General features: G+C 36.5%; 1 protein-coding gene across 1 annotated transcript in view; it reads right to left on the bottom strand.

Moving 5' to 3' along the window:
• The window catches only part of CCDC40 (coiled-coil domain 40 molecular ruler complex subunit), a 41204-nt gene that overhangs the window by 10494 nt on the left and 10630 nt on the right, over positions 1–20080 (bottom strand). The window contains exons 4-16 of the mRNA XM_087710125.1: positions 18246–18375; positions 16374–16549; positions 15435–15518; positions 15133–15352; positions 14416–14573; positions 12613–12735; positions 11901–12022; positions 10298–10541; positions 9111–9293; positions 6041–6286; positions 3062–3275; positions 2009–2178; positions 184–275 (exon numbers count right to left, since the gene is read on the bottom strand). Coding sequence (XP_087566251.1) covers positions 184–275; positions 2009–2178; positions 3062–3275; positions 6041–6286; positions 9111–9293; positions 10298–10541; positions 11901–12022; positions 12613–12735; positions 14416–14573; positions 15133–15352; positions 15435–15518; positions 16374–16549; positions 18246–18375 — 2162 coding nt within the window. The remainder of the gene's footprint in view (positions 1–183; positions 276–2008; positions 2179–3061; positions 3276–6040; positions 6287–9110; positions 9294–10297; positions 10542–11900; positions 12023–12612; positions 12736–14415; positions 14574–15132; positions 15353–15434; positions 15519–16373; positions 16550–18245; positions 18376–20080) is intronic.

Genomic DNA, 20080 nt, shown 5'->3' with positions numbered 1-20080 from the left:
GTGCAGAGACTGCTTATCTCTCAAACTGCAACACAAGAAGGAAATCTGATTCACATGCCATGTGTCTATGCTCTGACATATTCAGGACCCAGCCTAGAAAATGGACTCTCAAAAAAATGTCATGAATATTTTCCACTTGTGCTATTTAAGCATTCAGACCCGATATGATAAATCAGAACTCACTCTGCCTCAACTAGACTGTTGATGAGCCTCTCTTTTTCCTCATGGAGACGGTCCAGTTTCTCTTGCATCTCAATTGATTCTCTCTCTGATATCTAGAGCCAGGAATATGTGCATTGTATCTTTTATTTACTTCTAATAAACAAATGATCCAGAACAAGGATAATAATTATCAGACTGAGCTAGCAACAGAATATAAGAAAAGCTCGGCTACGTCTGCCATAGGCCCACCTAATTCAAGTCTCTGTGTTGCACAAGAGTCAATTAAATGCTTCCAAGATGCTTACAAGCAAGGTGGGATTGCAATAACTTTCTTTCAAGTATTTCTCTTTGTTAATATGGTTGAAATTGTGCTGTTTTTGGTGTAGGGTGCAAGATACAGCCAATTCAACTTATGGGCAGCTCTGTCTCTAAATCTACCCAATTCTCTTTTAACAAACATTTACATTGGTAGCCATTACTATACCTAATAGTGTAAAGAAGCGTTTTTTTATTGGTCTTAAATCTTGCATATAATTTTGTTGCATGGCAACAATGGTAACACAAGAAGACAGAGAGAACAATTTCCCCTTACTCTTCATATTTCCATCATTTACAGTTTATCTTCTAGTACTTTTTTAGCTGTTTCCTTTAAAGTGAATCAGTTGAGTCCCATAACCATTCTGTTGCTTTTATTTTACCTTTTTCAATTTTACAATATCTAGGTGCAGCGACAAACTGTGCACAGAATTTAATATATGATGCCATGTTGTAGATTTATATGTGGTGATTATATGTTGGCAATCTTATTTTTAATCCCTTTTTAAATGATTCTCCAGTAGAGAATTGTCCTATTGTTATTTTTTCATAGTGGCTTCATTGCCTTCTTTACATACATTCACATATCAAAGCTTGTGTTCTTGGAAGTCTATTCCTGACATGTCTTATCTAGCCTGTCAAAACAAACCAGATAGTAGTTTCGTAAAGTTTGGCTGTTTTGCTTTAATATGCTTCCCCTTATAATTATTTCTGAAGAACTGATGATTTGATATCATTAGAAATCCAGTCAAGCTTATTGAGAAATAAGTTACCTACAGTTAGTCTTTGACTTACAACCGTTCATTTAGCAACCATTCAAAGTTATAACAGCACGGGGGAAAAGTGACATATGACAATTTTTCACACTTACAACCGTTGCAGCATCCCCATGGTCACGTGATCAAAATTCAGATGCTTGGCAACTGACTCATGTTTATGACAGTTGCAGTGTCCCAGGACCATGGGATCACCTTTCGTGACCTTCTGACAAGAAAAGTAGAATGGAGAAGGCAGATTCACTTAACAACTGTGCTACCAACTTAAAAACTGTGGTGATTCACTTAACAACTGTGGAAAAAAGGGTGTAAAGGGGGGAAGACTCACTTAACTACTATCTCACTTAGCAACAGAAATGTTGGGCTCAATCATGGTTGTAGGTCAAGGACTATTCATATTTTTTCCCAGGGTCTCCTTCCTGCCTCCTTCTCTGGAAACTGAATGATCTATACCAGGGGTGTCAAACTGGCGGCCTGAGGACCCGAAGCATCACATGCAGGCCATGCCCACCTCAGCTCCGCTAATGGGAAAAACATCGTGAAACATCCCGTGATGCAGCGAGTTTGACACCTGTGGTCTAGACCAAATGTTTATATAATGCAGTCTTTTCCTGTGAAATATTGTCATTACTTCTCTGTTCACAAAGGGATTGCAGGCTAGTTATCAAATCCTTCTCTTTTTTGTAGTTTTAGTAGTATTGAATAACAGAATCAAATCCTGACTTTTTGAGAAATTCATCTAGGCCAAGGAATACCTTGAGGGAGCGCACAAATTCATTTTCCATGATGGTGTTTCCTTGCTGTAACTCATTAGAATTCTCACTATTCTTATTGATCAATAAATGCAGCTTCACCAGATCATTAGACATATTCTTCATGTGCCGCTCAATGTCCTTCAGTTCATTTTTCTCCTGCTGGATGTCATCTGAAAGGATAGGATAAAAAGGTAACAATTCTTTAAGATGTAAAATGGTGCAAATAACATGAGAGTTGGAATACAATGTGTAATATATATGGAAAAATCCATTCTATCAGGATAAATTGGGGGGGGGATTAAGTCTGCACACGCAAAGTCTGCATACTGTATAAAAATAAATGTGCTTTTTAAAATCCCAAATTAAGAATCAGACAACTGTTGGATTAAATATATGTAAAAACGAATTGGCCTTGAAATAAATTAATTTGACCATACCTAAGTAACTGCATGGGAAAGATACCTCCTCTCTACATGAGTGAAGAATTTTTATATCCCTTGTACAAAATAGCTGTGAACAGCAAAACACTTTTCCAGATGTTATTAAGCAAAGTTGTATAAAAGTTTGTAGTCAAGAATTTCAATTTCTTTCAGAATATAAATTCAGATTTGGTAAACAGAAAACTAAGTTTAGAAAGCTCAGATGCATTACTTTGCTGTGAAATGTGGCTTCAGTGATTCAGCAAATAGTGGGTGATTTTATATATATATATATATACAATCTGATGCGGCAACATTTGTCTGAGAGTTTAACAAAAAAGATTGCTTAATGAAATGTATGTGTATATTATACCCAATATTTCATTCATTTTATATGACTTTTATAAAGAAGTATTCAGTTTACATGTTACAGTCTCCTGAAATTACTTCAAATGCATGCAAAGATCTTTGATAGATTTTATCACTAAGATATGGCAGTTTGCTTTCCATAATAAAATTCTTGTTCAGCAACCAATTATGCTTTTTGTTTAGCATAAGCAATTTCAAAGGGACTGCAAAATCATTGAAGCAATGTTCTAATCATCCAATAAGATTTCAAGACCGCTGCACTTACTCTCAATGCGTACTTTCTTTTGCTCCTTGATTGTGATTTCTTTCTTTAGCATATCTAAGGAAACCAGTTGCTCTTCTCGTTCTTGAGTAAGCTTCACTAATTCCCTCTGTTGCTTCATCCAGTGTCTTTGGAGCTTCACTACCTCCCATTCCATTTCATCTATTTGTTTGGTGAGTTTTTTTATTTCAATTTCCAAAGGCCCCAATTCTTGTCCCTTGAATCAGGAATATATAATGATTTAGATTTAGTTACTTGCAATTCAATACAGTTTGAAAAACATCTTCACTAGTCAGGTTGACAAAATGTCTGCAAGTAAACAACCAAGCTCAGAACACCAAGGACTCCACAGTTCAATCCTGAGCTATATACAGTAGTGGCCAAAATTCTGGAAACCTTTTGGGAAAAGTATGTTTTTGAGGTTTGATTGCTAATAATACTACTTTCCTTTTGGAGTAATACCATAAAATTATATATCAATGGAAAGATAATGTAATCTATTCTATGAAAATTTATAGCCAAATAACCAGAAAAAGGAGAAGAATTGGAAAAGGTTTGCATCCTGATTGCATTACATGTACTGTGAAATACCCAGTCAGTGTTATGATCTGGGGTTGTATGACATCAAAAGGTGTGGGCAGAATTTGTGTGATTAATGGGAATATAAATGGCCAAAAATACATTAATGAAATACTTGAGCTCAACCTGAAGCCTTCCACACATGGTCTTTTCCAAGACAATGAAGCATTTATATTTCAACAGGATTCAGCTCTATGTCATGTTGCTGTTGTGTGCAAAAAGTGGTTTCAAGATAATCATAGACCACTGCTGGAATGGCCTGGGAATAGCCCAGACCTTAACCCAATTGAAAATCTATGAATCCAACTAAAGAAACTTGTTAGTCAGAAGCGACCCAGCAATAAAACCCAATTAATAGAAGCAATCATTCAATCTTGGTTTCACATTATAACAGCTGCAGAAATAAAAGACTTGGGTTACTTCATGGGAAGACGCTGTAAGGCCTAATTCATGCTAAAGGTTACTAAACTAAGTATTAACTGACATAGTGATAATTTTTGTATATCTCATTTTTTCTACGTGTTTCACTTTTCTTATTTATAATTGATATTCAAATAGCAAATCCTTCTTAAAAGTTATTGCATTATATTATTGATTAAATTATTTTCCATTGATATATAATTCCGTGGTGCTATTTCAAAAAAAGTGGTGTTATTAGCCATCAAACCTCAAAAATACTGTACACTTTTCCCAAAAGGTTTCCACAATTTTGGCCACTACTATACATTCTTTTCCATTAATATCTAAAGTCCACCCATGAACATATTTTTTAAATTTATTATAAAATACTTTGTCTTTATTAGGGAATTCTTCCTAAAAGTAAAAAGGTACCCCATGTGCACTGGATATATTGTACATTTACCAAGGACCCTAGAAGAATGAAAAACAAACTATAGAAGGGAAACCATGCAGAGTTGTTTGACATCCAAAATTCATTCCAGTCCCTTAATCATAGCTGTGTTCCGAATCACATCAATGGGAAAAAGAGGGAAGTAGCTTAGAATGACACAATCAGGAGTATTCTAAGTGGTTGTCCACCTGTCTCTCCATAGGAATTCACTGATGTTGCTCTCCACAGCCTTAAGCTGAATCCATCCCATTTCCAACTTTGGTCTTTTGCTGGCAACTATTGGTTCAATTCTTAGCTCTGTTTAGTTTTAGGAAAATTAATCTGATGATTGAGCCAAGGGTTTCAATTACAATTGGTATAACAGTGAGCTTAAATGGACTCCGGAGGATGGTAAAGGCCTGGAGGAATATTGTCCATGGGGTCGCGATGGGTCAGACATGACTTCACAGCTAACAATGTAACAGTGGATTTCGCTTTTCACAGGCATTCAGCTTTGATCTGCAAGTCTCGTGTTTCATAATTTTCCAATTGTTTTTTCTCAATTTTAATACCACCCAATACAGGAATATTGATGTATCAGACTATTTTCTTTTTGATAACTATTATATCGGGCAAGAAGCTTGTTTGGATCTTAAAGTCCCATAAGATCTTAGGCCAGTTATTTTTGAAAACCTTCTCAACTTGATGGTCCCAGTGGGTCTTGTGTAATCGGTGGCAGTCACAGATCAGATGGTCAATTGTTGCATCCTTTTTACTACAAAGATGGCATTTGCTGTTGTTTGTTACAGGCTGAATTTTCACTTTCATGCAATTAGTTGGCAAAACTTGTTTTTGAGCTACTAAAATAAAGCTTTGAGTTTCTTTAATGCTCCTGATCTTAACCAATTCTATGTGGAGTTTTTATTGGACTTTCCTTCTACATTCTTCAAGTATTGATTATGTATTGGCATATTCTTCCAATTAACAAATTGGTTTGATTATTTCTATTTTTAATCAGCCTTCACCCTTGCTGTTTTCAAATGCTTTCCTTGATGGACTTCTTTCAATAAGGATTCTTCACTTTTCTTCATGTAATCACTTCAAACCATGCTTTGCTTCCTCCACAATTTTTTTTTTCATCTGTACATCTCTCTCCTTTAGCTCTTGGCAAATACAGGCAATCAGTATCACTTTTCAGATGGAGAGAAAGGTACAATGTCATTGGTTTTCCCATTTTCCAATCCAAGTTATCAAGTTCCACCTGGATTCATTTAATTATTCCTGCTGTATACTGAATAACAGCGACAGCTCGGGTATTAGTTGCTTTAATATTTCCATCTTGATTTGCTTAGCAGTTGGATAGACTAAATGCCAACAGTAAGAAAGGTTAATGTGTGATAGTTATAGTGTAGAACTGAATGGGGAATATCTTTAAATATCCTTACTAATTAATGAATATACTCGATGTTTATAGGCTAGTGCTATCCTTAAGCTCAACAGAATTGGTATAAAAAATGAGAGAGCAAGCCATATATATTGCCCTGAGCAACCCAAGAAAAAAACATGGAACATACCCCAAGTTGAGAAATCATCATTTCCAATTTCTTATTGTACAAGTTGATAGTACCCTGTTTGCGTCCAATCAGGAGGTTACGTTTAGCAATCTCAGTCTCACTATGACTGATCTCGCTGTTTAACTCATCCAATTCCTTATCCAGTTCTGAAAGATTCTTCTGAAACATGTTCAGCCTATTATTTGTATTTGTTATATCCAGTGAGGTTTGAGCCGTTTCATTTTCAAGTTTGGTAAGCTGTGTATCCTAGGGATTACAAGAAAAGGGAGATCAGAAAAAGACGTCTCCATATGGTAGCTGTAAGTATTTCAGTGCTGTTAACCAATATCTATTACCAATTGAAAGCCTGGCTGCAGTCACAGTATTACTTTAGACTGTAGCTGAACAAAAATTCCCCAAATCATAGCAAGAAGAACACAAAAGGGCAGGGAAAAAAGCACAAGGCTAGAATACTGGGAGATAAGCTATACCCACTTGCTCTTTCCAATATGTAACTGCATACATTGGTTTTACTGGGTGCATTTTAACAATTGTTATTTGACAGCCAATAATAAATAATAAATCACAATAATGTAATAATATTACTGTAAATAAATCTCTATCACTAATTTAGATTAGCCTGTAACCATAAAAGCCAGGAGAGCTTGGAGTCCAACTTGGAAGTGGCTAGGTTCACATTATAGTGGATGCTATCCAGTTCCTTAAATCCCAGAGACTCATAAGAATCCCAGATAATATTGCAAGGCACTATTATATACATTGTGAATACAAATCAGAACAAATCTGACTAATTTCTCTTTTAGTCATGGTGGTCTTGGGGAATATCTTTTCAACCTGTATTTCCACAAAAGGTCTGGGTTAGTTTAAATAAGGATGCTGGATGGCACTCTGCAGATGCAAGTAATTGTATTTCACTATCTTATTGCCAATATGTGATCCCAAATCTAGACTCACACCTCTGCCTAGTCATGTTCACACTTCTGATGTGTCTTCTGTCACTTTACCTTCCAGAGCTCCTCTATGAATCATAGGGCATATTTAGTTCTGTACACTGGAAGGGATACTCAGGAATGATTTCATCCAATGTTCTTGCCAATTTTCTTTTTCAGAGTTTGGTAAGTGGCAAAACTGGTTGAACTGGTCATTCAAAAACTCTCCAAGCACCAGTCGGAAACTAATAGAATCCATAAAGTGCCAGGAGAGACCAAATTAATTCATCTTTCTTTCTTGCAATGGTTGGTTATGGAGGAAGATTCAGGATGACCAAAAAGGGACAAAGGACTGTCCATGGCAAAGGATTAAAAAAAATGACACCATATGGAAATAATAAATCAATTGTCCCAAAATGAAAACTAGATCACACTTGTAACTATCTTTATGGATTGGACTAGATATTATTACCAAGGTCAAAACCATGGCTGTTATGGCTGCCATATAATCCTGAGACAGTTCCCACTCAGGAGGTTTAAAATCCCCAAGGATCATAAGCACTGGGGACTCAAGCACTAACTCAGGTACTGGTTTAAGGATATTTCTTTTATTATCTCCAATATTGATGCTCATGGTGAGGTTTATGCTGTTTCTATACGTTTTATCCACAGAAAATAGTATTCTGTTTATCAGAAAGATCGTAGTCTTAATAGTTATAACAGAACTGGTCAATTCAGAATCTTCATATTACTTGCAGAAATTGCAAACCTTTTTTATGTCAGTTGGGCCCTGTGATCACAAAAGCTTGGTCAGAGCATGGTTCCAGCTCCAAACCATAAGGTGTCTCAAACTTCATTGTTGATCTTTTCTTTATCAATAAAACGTAATCATCAGTTATCAATCATGTTTAAAATTATGATGGCACTGAAAAAGGAGACTTAAAACTAGTCCTTTAAATTGGGGCCATCATGGTGTCCCTGCCGACACATGATCACGATTTGAGTACCCCCAGCAACCAGTGAATATTTACGATAGTTTCATTGCCCTGCCCATCTGCAACCTTCACAGCCAGCAAAGTCAACAGGAAAGGAAGTGGCAAGCCATGGGCATGTGATGTCATACTTAATGACCCACAGTGATTCACTTAACAACTGCAGCTAGAACTAATGTAAGTTGGCGCGGTCATGTGACATTTCATATAACAACTGTTGCCACTCCCAATTTGGGAAAGTAAGTGAGAACTAGCTACAATTCTTTGTTAGTGAGAGCTATTCTTTTGGAGCACCTGTTCTAACATCTTCATCTGCAAGAAGACAATCATTCAAACTGGCAAATAATTCATATTTTGGTAATATTTTCCTTGCATTAATCACAGGGGTGTCAAACTCGCGACGACACGTCAGATAACATATCGCAACTTTTTTCCCTTTCGCTAAAATGGGGGTGGGGGTGACCAGCGCTTGACGCATCTGGCCCGCAGGATGCGAGTTTGACACCCCTGCTTTAAAACAATCCAGGTTTAGTAAAGTAGAAAGTCAACTAACCGGAGAATTCCTGCTAAATATATCACTACTTATAGGTAAATGCAAATGGGAATACTTTTTCATTATATAATAAGTAAAACTACTGTATGTTCATGCACAATAGGAAAAATATGACCATACTCTAGCACCATTGTAATCATTGCAACTTCCACTAAAGATACTTCTCCCTTTTGTACATTTTTTTAGTGAAAAAAGGTGATGTCTTCAGGCTAATCAAACTTTACTTTCATGTTTCAACTGAAGCTTTCTGTTTTTGAAATTGAAAGCCATCAGAGATAAAATCTAAAGCTAGAATGAACAAAATCATTTAAAAAAATTGATTTAACAGGGCTTCCAGTAGTAAAGCAGGAAGTATTGCTTTAAAAATGTATCCTTATGTTTATTTGGTGGTAAGTGGAACTATACTTCAATATGAAAATATTATGAATTAAGAGAGAGAGAGAGAGAGACAGAGACAGAGAGAGAGAGACAGAGAGAGACAGAGACAGAGACAGAGAGAGAGAGAGAGAGAGAGAGAGAGAGAGAGAGAGAAACTTCACATACTTAAATATAAACCTCGTTCCTATCAGCCCCAAATATGGAGGTGTTCTACATACCATAGTCAACATCGTATTTTGAAGTTTAGCTCTTAGTTGTAAAAAATATTTTGCTGCTTTATTTGATATCAACTGATCTTGCAACTTTGTCATGATCTCGTTTTCCTTATCCTGCTTGGTTTGTGATCCTTTCTCGAGTTCTCTACGAAGAACCACCAATTCATTCATGTGAGCTGCTCGATCCTGGAATGGGAAATAGGAAACTTTTAGAAAGCAGATGACTGTAAACAGATTAGAGGGCAGAATTATGAATTTGTCAGCATTCCAAATATGCAGAATTAAATCAGAGTCCAAGGCAGAGCTATCCTTAAAGTTCCAATTTAATAAGACAGACATGTTAACACGAACTGTGGAATCCCAAATCTAAAGCTTCTTGGGATTCCACCCAGTTGAAAGTTCATGATCTTATCCCCACACCCATAAATCCATCACATGGTCAAATTTTCGGCCACGCTGGCATCTCCACCCAGCTGGTTCCGGTCAGATGCAGAGGTGTGGAGACAAAAGATGACCTTGGACTTCTAGAAAGGAATGAAAACAACACATTCCACAATTCTACTCATTTCTATTCCCCCTCCCAATTACTACACTAATGAAACAGCATAAAAAAATAATAGAGTGTGTGGCAGGCCAAAGATCCTAAAAAGGAATATGACTGTAGGCCTGACAGGCGGCCTCTCCTCAGAAGAAAAATGTTTCCTGAAGAAAGAAAAAACAATAAATGTTAACATAACAAAATTAACCACCTCTTACCCCACCAGGGAGACCCTTTGGCTTATCAGGAAATTTCTCATAGAATTGTTTTACTAACCTATTGACAGAATTATGATGAGCCATATTTGATGGTAAGAAACCACACTTAATTATTACCACAATGTATATAATTGCCTCTCATACTATAGCCTCTGGTAGGAGAGGCAATTATATAAAGTGACCAGAAACATGCTATACCAATGTTCAGAGTCAGAATTTCAGCTTTATCTCTTTCTTTCTCAATATTTGTTTTTTTATGAAAATATATTGAAACTATTAGGAAGCTTATATTAATATTTCAAATGGCAGAAAATGTGTGGCCTAATTTTCAGCAATAATGTTTTGAAAGATCTTTGGAATAACCATTTCAGTCCTGGCTGTCCAGTCAAACACTACAAGTAAACCAATAGCAAATTTTCGTCTGAAAATCTTACTGCAGATGTCCTATTGAGGGCCTGCTCTGTCTCCTGAAGGGTACGGGTGTAAGTGCCAAATTCCACTTTCATGGCATCTTGTTTAGACAAGTTCTGTGCTATCAGCTTTCTGCTTGTGTTGGCATCGTTCTCTGAACGGTTCAGGATAGAAGCCAACAATTCATTCCTCTCTTCCTCCTTGGTGATAGATTTCTTATAGACCTCAATTTCAGCCTCCAAAGATTTGAGTTTATGTCTGGAATCTCTGCAGGGGCAAAAAAGAGGAATAATTTGGAACAAAATAATTACTACAAATGTCTCTGCTTTCAAATAATTTATTTTGTAAATAATTAGATGACAGCACAAGCATCTAATAGTTACATGCATTTCTAGATTCCAGTAATTCTTGTGATTACATAGAACACATTCTATTTACTGTATATGCAGGAAATCAAAAGTAGAATATAGTATCCCTACATGACAACCGTTCAAGCTCTGCCTCAAGATTTCCAGTAGGAGAGAATTCTTTCAACTGAAAACTACTTTTTAAATTTATAATCAACAATTTAAGCCCTTTGTATCTATCCTTGTTCCTTGAATAATTTTTAAAAAAAGACTGTGCCTTCTTGAATTATACCTCTGCAGTCTCATCAACTTTGCTTTGTTCAGGTTAAGCCTAATCAATGTGACTTGTTTGCCACAATTTTGGTGAGTGTATTTGGCCCTTTCTGACACCACTCTGATTTTTAAAAAATAGAATATCCAGAACTAGATTAAGTATTCCAAATAAGTCTGATTGGAGTTGAATAAGACAGAATTACTCATTATCAGATCTTGGAAAAGCAGAAGGAAACTTGGAAAGAAATTATCATCTTCATTATCATCGCCATTCTCATAAAACATTTCTGCAGCAACATTTCACTTATAAGGCAAGATCTATATACTATTACAAAAGGCAAGGCAAAAGTGGGTCAAAAAGTCCTTTTGAAGTATTGTAATGAAAATATTTTATTCAATGTTTTATAAATAATATTTCAATTTAACTTTGTATGTATAAATGCAACTTTGTGTGCATGTGTATTTGTATGTATGTTTGTGTCTATATGTATGGATGTATGCATATAACTGTCTGAAATTAGCCTCATGCCAGCCCAGATGACAAGGGAGCCTAATTCTAATTTTACTTTCTCACTATAGTACTGGCAGTAGAAATTTTCTTCCCTAAAGGTTATCCTGGCAAACAATCCCAACGTAAAATAAACTAAGACCTACTATTAAATTTGTTCTAAAGCTAATCTTTACACCAAATTTAACCACCACCCAAATAACAGACATCCTTAAAGAAAAATGGTGCAGACTATTTACTAAATTAAACCGTATGTTTGATAAATGAAGTTTGAAGGACTATCTTTTTTCTCATACTATCTTTTTTTACAGCAATGCCCCTGACCTGTTAAAGTTCTGCTTATTTTCTTTCTCCACTTACTTTTCTGCAATTGAGAAAAAGAGATGGCGAACAGCTATGCCTTTGTAGCTATCTTGAGAAATTCTAGGTGCTTAGGTTTTCTTCTGTCTTTCTGAAAGGTAACTAACACCCCAAGAAACTGCTTATTCAGGTAATTACCTTAGTGCTTCTTGCATGGCAGCATATGCCTCATCACGGCGCTTCATCCCAGTCAAACTGACAGTCCATTGGTGCAATAGTTGCTTTTTCTCCACATTAATAGCTTGGATCTCTATACTTGCCTGCAAAGGCGAAGTAATGAAACACTATAGGACTATGTGGGAAAATATAAATTATATTTCTGCTGACTTCTGCCTCATCTCTTTCTATGTAGCTCAATGTCAGATTTACAAATTTATACGTAAAAATTGAAATAATTAAAAATACCTATTATATCCTGCACAGTGCTGGCTGCTGCTACAAGTAGGCAGCTGGTAGTAATCATACTATGAGAAAGGTTTAACATGTCTGTCCTGTTTCTCTACTAATCAATCCATAGATTCCCAAATAGTCATTCATCAGGTCTCCTTGTATGCACAGCAAGATGTAGTTTGCCCCAGAGGATTATAAACTACTAGGGCAGTATGTGTACATATATTTTCAACTTTTAATTGAAAGATTCATTTAAATCTGTACATTTAAAATATACTAAATGTGGTTTGATAAATAGCTGTCACTTAAAGCTTCATGTGGACAGTTGCTATCTCTATCATCTCCATTAGTCTCTATCTCACTGAGGGATTAACAAGGTAATCCTATTAAATATTACTGTAATCTGTAATTCATCAAAAAATATTCTAGCTGTAAGGAAAAAAATGAGACAACTTCTTACCTCTCCTACTTCTTGCCGTGTGATCCTGGTATCTTCTGCCTGAGCCATGTACTGTGCGTCATAAAGAGCAATCTGCTCCTCTAGTTCATCAACTCTTCTTGTTAGGCGGTCGACATGAAGGTCCTAGGAAATTCAAATCATTTCATGATATAAGCAGGGGCTCTCTTCCTATTCACTTAGTTTAGATAATGAGCAAGATAAGAGAAACAGCTGCATGCATGCTCTCTATATGCACCACAGGTAGTCTATGATTTATGACTCTTCACTTAACAATAGAACAAAATTATAATGGCCTCAGAAAAAGTAATTTATGACCTGTCCTCAAAGTTACAACTATTGTCCCAACTCCACAATCACATGATCACAATTTGAGCACTTGTATTTACGATGAAGATTCTTATAGTCATGTGATTATGATTTACAACCTTCCCAGAAAGTTTCTGACAAGAAAGTCAATTAGGGAAGCAAGTTTCCCATAATGACTATGTGATTCCCTTAATGACATGATTTTCTTAAAGATGGAAGTAAAAATAGTCAGAAAATTGGGTCCGGTCACATGATGACTCACTTAATAACTGCATCTCTTAGTGACCAAAGTTTTGGTCCAATTATGGTCATAAGGCGAGGTCTACCTGTAGGTCTCAACACAGTGGCCAGGTGCTAATGGAAGGCTTGCTTAGAGAGACTCACAACTTTAGATCATTAGCAGAAGCCATGTCAAAATAAGTAATATAGTCATAGGACTTTCTAATAATGTGTATAATATTTACAATATTTTGGCACTAGGAGAGTTTGTAATTCCATGTGAACTAAAAGATGGAGAAAAAAGATTAGGTTCAAAAGGTTCAAAAATACAGTACACATACTCTCTTTGCAGTCAAACTCTCCCAACATTAACTATAAATAAGACTTTTTCCCCATTTAATATGATTGTTTTAAAAATAGGTGAAATCAGGTAAATCAATTAGAAGTGATAGGTTGATAATTAAAATTATAAAATTTAAAAATTTCTGTTTAACAGCATGGGAGGCATACAATACATACATACACACAGACCTGCTAATACATGAAATGAAGTCACCATGCATTTTGTCACTTTAAAGGACAGTTTCATTAGAGAGTAACATATCAATGTCATGATTCTGAAAGCAACTTACATTTAAAATGCCTCCCTTAAGTATAACATGCTGTACTTTTATTTTGCAGGGGATACACCTGCAACCTAAAACAGTAGTATTTATTCTACAAGATCTGAACTAATAATTTCTTTTGCACCGTATATAATACAGATTAATTTTGACTGACGAAATACTGTACAGCACTAGACCTTTTTCCTGTTCTTGTATATTGTAAAGTAAAATTAATATAGATTATGATAACTCTCAGGAATCACACTATAAAGATGACAATTAAAGTGCAGTGAAGTGCAGCTAAGACTTATGCAATGGCACAAGAGATACAAATGCAGCCTGTCATCATATAAACATAATTGTGTGAGTCATAATGAAACTAATACAAATGATGCCATTACTGTGTTGTCATTTGCGCAATGACATCTTTTGTACAAAATAGTTTCATGGCTTGTAATAGATGCCAAATGAAGATGACACAAAACATGAATGAGTCAATAAAGCTCACCAAAGAAATAAGTCCTGAGGTTGATTTCTATGAAACAGTAACAACAAACTAAGCCATCTCTAAGAACAGAGAGCATGAAAAACAAATGACATGAGAAGTGGCTAACAGAAAATAAACCCGAGCAGGTTTAAGAGAGGAAAAGGCAAGGTGTAGAGTTCTAAATACCTGCTTTTGTTTTTCCACCTCTGCACGCATCCTCTCCATTTCAGCCTTTTTGACAGTTCTCTTCATTACAGCTATATCATCACGGACATCTTGGTCCATGTTCTGCATGTAGAAAAGACGCAGTGATAGATTTTCGATCTCCATTTGAACTGATGAAACTAAGGGAAAAAAATGAGAAATTACGCACATATGCATATGTACACAAACATTTGGAGCTTGTGTCAAGCCCCATCTAATGATGAAAGAACTAAGGAAAGTAGCATGCCATGAAAACTTAATATACAGGAGAAGGACATGACTCCTAGATTTCAGCTTCAAAGTAAGAAATATAAAATTATAGTCTATGTGTGTGTGTATAATATTTTATATATTATATAAAAGATTGAAATATAGATCCAAGCTTATATAACATATAAGACAAAAATGAACTATTATATAATCTCCAAACATATAACGTATTTTCCTCTCAGATAAAGTAATGTGCTTTTGCAAGATAAGTATAGCTAACTTTTAATTATAAGTACTCTGTTATGTTATACCAAATAAATGCAATCATATTCTGGTTTGCTTTGAGACAAAAACGACTGATTAGGAATTCTATATGTTCAGAGCATGTTTCCATTTCACAACAGATCAATCCCTAAATTATTGAACTAAAGTTTATTAAGCAGTAGCTAATGTATCATAAGACAACTTTGCAACATTGGAATTGATCACCTGTTTTCCGTTCAACCTGGGTACCATGGAATGTCTTCTTATATGCATCTCTAAGGTCATGCAACTCCTCCTCTAGCTGCCGCCGTGCCATGGCAACCTGAGAATGGTAACTGTGGTTCTTCTCTAGTTCCATCTGCAGCCGGGCCAAATGCTGCTGAAAGCCATACAGGAGCACACCAAGTTCTTCCCTCTGCTTTTTCCCACTCTTTATGGCTACTGCCTGCAGACATGAGAAAGAGGAAATGAGCCAGCAAAAATGTCAAGATATGAGCAGAACTAAGTTCCAAACAAAAAGATCATACCAACTCTTGCATTTCATCAGTAAGTTTTCCTTTTTGTTTGTTGAGATAAGTCTTCAAAGCAGACTGGAATCTTTTCATTAAAGGCTAAAGAAACAAGAAAGAATATATTAATATATTTCTCAACCACCCCCACCCCCAAATGACTCCAATGCAAGTAACTCTATTTTAACAAAGATTTTCTTCTGGACACTTTCTTGGTCCCAATTTCATGTCTGGCAATAATTTGTTTGCATGACGAAGTAAAAACTAGACTGAACAACTTAGGATCACACTGAAGAACCAGCCTTCCCATCTTTGAATTTTCACTTTTACAAATTGATAATAGGTACATTACAATAAAGAATCACCCAAGCTAAAAATGTTTCTTCCAAAATGTTGCAACTGATAGACATTGTCTTCACAGGTTTAGAGGCCATCATAATTTTATAGCAAATTTCAAACATAAATGATAACTCATTAAAGCAAAACAATATTTAAAACTATGGTAGGCTGTACCAGTGATGACTAGTCATTTAGTATGGGAAAGATGATAAGAATATGTTGTGGCAGTAGAAGCTGTCAGCTAGTTTCCCTGTAGCCTATCTTGGCCTAGATCTGTGTTTTTCAGCCTCAGCAACTTTAGGATATGTGAACTTCAATTCCCAATTATTCCCCAGCCAGCATTTTAAAGTTGCTTAAATATGTCTTAAAGTTGATGAAGTTGAGAAACATTGGTCTACATGGAGGAAATTATGCAGCATGACTCCAAGGCCATGTCACATCTCATTGATAGCTAGTAGTGTCACACCATGGGCGTGAAATCCTTTAATTCCACCGCCACCCTCTTGGAAGGGTAGTATAGCACTACTCTCTGTATTAAATTTAACTTAAATAAATTTTATAACATTTGACATCCATTTTGTAGTTATTAGAACCATAGTCTTTATGGAGTTTTCTTACATGATCTGGATCTAACACAACCAGCTGGATTTCTTCGATGCCTAGTTCCTGCCCAGGGTGATCTGCCATCACTTCTCCATCGGGCTGTTCTGTGGGGCCATGCCTACTGATTTCAGAAGTCATCTGCTGAACAGCAGAATCAAAATGGGAAGGGAAAACAATTGTTTGAGTGACCTCTGTATATGAAGAAAAGAGGGAGGATACCAGAGAAAAGCAAGTTTACACATGAAAATTCTCCAAAAATGTTTTACTTCAAATAATACTCGCTTATGTAATGATTGTGATATTATAATGAATATAAAGCATAATCAAAAAATGCCATTAAAACAGGGGAAATGAAAATAGATACAATGTATATGTCACTTTGACAAAAGTGCATTTTGCCATGCTTAATTTTTTGGAAGAAAGAAATAGAAACCTGTTGCAATCCAAGCTACCATCTCATGATCCTAAGCAGTGATTAGACTGAATTGTTGGAGCTTTTTGGAATTCAGGATGACAAAATAGGAATATTTTTAGTTTGTGTGGAAATATGATTTGTTGCTGGCTATTTAAAACTGATTTTGTATTAAATTGTTAGGTAGGCATTAACTAAATGTCAAATTTAGTCATTTTAGTCATTTATTAAGATTTATAGGCCGCCCTTTTCCCTGAGGGGACTCAGGGCGGCTTACAATCACAAGGGAGGGGGGTGCAGTATCAAAAAACAAAACAAAATGTGAACAAAGAAAAATAATAAAACACAACTTTCATTCAGCAATCAACACTCGGGCGGGTGAATTGGGAACCTATCCCCAGGCCTGCTGGGAGAGCCAGATCTTGAGGGCTGCGCGGAAGGTCTGGATGGTGGTGAGGGTACGGATCTCAACGGGGAGATCGTTCCACAGGGTCGGAGCTGCAACAGAAAAGGCTCTCCTCCGTGTAGTCGCCAGTCGGCATTGACTGGCAGATGGAATTCGGAGGAGGCCCAGTCTGTGCGATCTAATTGGTCGAAGGGAGGTAATCGGCAGAAGGCGGTCTCTCAAGTACCCAGATCCACTACCATGGAGTGCTTTAAAGGTGGTCATCAGTACCCTGAAGCGCACCCGGAGACCGACAGGTAGTTTAATATAATATATAATTTCCTTGTAATGTATACATTAAACGACATTTAGTGACACTTTGCTCTATTTTAGTTGCTGTGTTTTCAAATACTATACAGAATGCTTCTACTTATTTTTATAATTATTATAATTCACTTTAAGCCAATAGAATATAAATAAATAAATTGAATTCAATAAATAAACAAATCCTACATATATCAAACAATGTATCTTTTTCTAATGATTCTTCTGGATTATACATGACAAAATATGTTTCCCTTGTTCCATTTTTATTGCTTTCCCCCCTTCTTGCCTACTTGTATTCCATTTGTATTCATCTATTTACTATATATATATTTATTATATTATACTGATTATTTTTATTTTTGAAATTTGATCTATACTTCTTTATGTATCTGTGAGTATAAATACTGTACATGCTAACATAAAGTAATATCAATGCGTATACTAATTCATGTTCAGTTACACAAAACTGCTAGTTGAATTCCTGACCTCCTATACATTCAGTATATAGGTAGACAAGAATATAATTGCTATAAATCCGTTTCCAAATTATCAAGATTCTCAAAACACTTTCAAATACTAAACACCATATTTTAATAACAATAAAATAAAGCAGCCAATAATGGAGAATATGATTAATGTTCTTATCAAGCAGGAATAAACAGGAGTAAAGATTTTTGAACTGTGCCCCAATGGCAAAGATTCAGTTGGATCTAAGAAATGCATTAGTACTATATAACATCATTCTACCGAAATAGAGGCTGACCTGACATTGCAGAGGGGTCCATGTGCATTGGTAATTCAGATTTTACACTGCTGATTCCAGAAGATGGCAAAGAAATTGTTACTTCACTAGAAAGAGCACTCTCCATACTTTTCTCTCCAGAAACATCAACCTTTTGCAAAACAGAAAAAACTGTTACCAGAAGACAACTTCAAAAAGGAGTGTTTGTGCTAAGAATGAGTGATGCTATATAGTTTCTACTTGAATTTGTCATAACAAATAAGAATGAAGGTTACTTATGATTTCCTGAAGGCATGGGGGAATGGTTTAAAATGTAATTAATATGGACAATAGGTGGCTTTTGATTCCCTTTTTATTTTATTTTACACTCTTGTATGCCATCTACTTCGAAATGCTTTTCGACAGCTCACAAAAATATTTATTTACAGCTTCATAAACTGCTTCAGTTAACTGATTCTAAGTGATTTATAAAAGCAATAGCTTATCTCAATTACATCCACTGAACTGAACAAAGCATTAAATTGCTTTGTATTCACAAATTAATACTAACATCATTGAACAAATCAAGGCATTTAAGTACCTTGGAACTTTTTTCCAGGCTATCGGTTTGCAGAAGGCCCAAATTTAATCCTTAAAAGGAAAGCCAAACCAACCATAGCTGCCAACCTAAGACTTTTCCACAAGAAAGGAAGGTATAGGATAGACCAGCAATGGCGAACCTTTTTTGGCTCGCATGCCATAAGTGAGGGGAGCACAGGGGGGGTGTCGTGCACAGGCATGCCGCACCCATAATGCAAGGCGCGACCCCAACAGTGCGCATGTGCGCACTACAAGTGCTCCCCTCCATTTTTTGCATGCTTTTTTTCCCCTCCCCAGGCTCCAGAGGCTTTACAGGAGCCTGGGGAGGGCGAAAACAGCCTCTCCCCCCTGGAAGCCCCCCGGAGGCTTCAGGGACCTTCAGGAGGCTTCCCTGAAGCCTCCGGAGCAGTCAAAACAACCCTCCGAGCAAAGAGGAAGTCACTTCCGATTTGCTCGGAGGGTCATTCTGAGTGCTCCGAAGGCTTCAGGGACCTTCAGGAGGCTTTCCTTAAGCCTTCAGAGCAGTCAAAATGACCCTTCGAGCAAAGTGGAATTCCGTTCCCAAATTTTCGGTTTGCCTGTAGGGCCGTTTTTTTGCACTCCGGAGGCTCATGAAGCTCATGAAGCCTCCGGAGGGCCTCCGGGGGGTGGGGGAGGCTCTTTTTGCTCTCCCCAGGCTCCTATAAAGCCTCTGGAGCCTGGGGAGGGCGAAAAATGGCTTTAAAAAAGGGTGAACTGCTGGCCAGCTGACAGGGCAGTGCCTCACGTGCCCTGACAAATGGCTCCATGTGCTACCTGTGGCACGCGTGCCATAAGTTTGCCATCACTGCTAAAGGTGTTTGAGGCCAAAGTATTGTAATAATTCAGTTATTCATTGATTTCCAAATAGAACTACAACTAGAAGCAATACAATAAGGATTTTTTTAAAGAATGTATTTCTGGTCCCACAATGATAAATCCAATATAATAATATATTAAGTTTCCATTAACTATTTAAAAGTATGCCTAGCACTGAAGTTCTACAACACTTACAGTTTTACAAGTTTTCCAGAAGCCCTAAAAGTGGAAGCCCTCACACAATATACTTTACAGACAATAAGTAGCATCTTGTATTCCACTGGAAACACTAGTCACTGATGTACCGTAGCTGCCATGACAATGGGAATTACACAGCGGTAATAATAACCATCCAGGAAGCAACTATAGTTTCTATACCATAGCACTATGACTGAAGGCTCTGTGATTGGCCTACAGGGCCTGATTTTTTGTTATATTCT

This window comes from Thamnophis sirtalis, unplaced genomic scaffold, assembly GCF_051295495.1.
Source record: "Thamnophis sirtalis isolate CommonGarterSnake01/CBP01778 unplaced genomic scaffold, rThaSir2_p1.2 scaffold_3, whole genome shotgun sequence".
Taxonomy (NCBI): Eukaryota; Metazoa; Chordata; class Lepidosauria; order Squamata; family Natricidae; genus Thamnophis; species Thamnophis sirtalis.
This window is presented reverse-complemented; position numbering and strand designations above follow the sequence as displayed.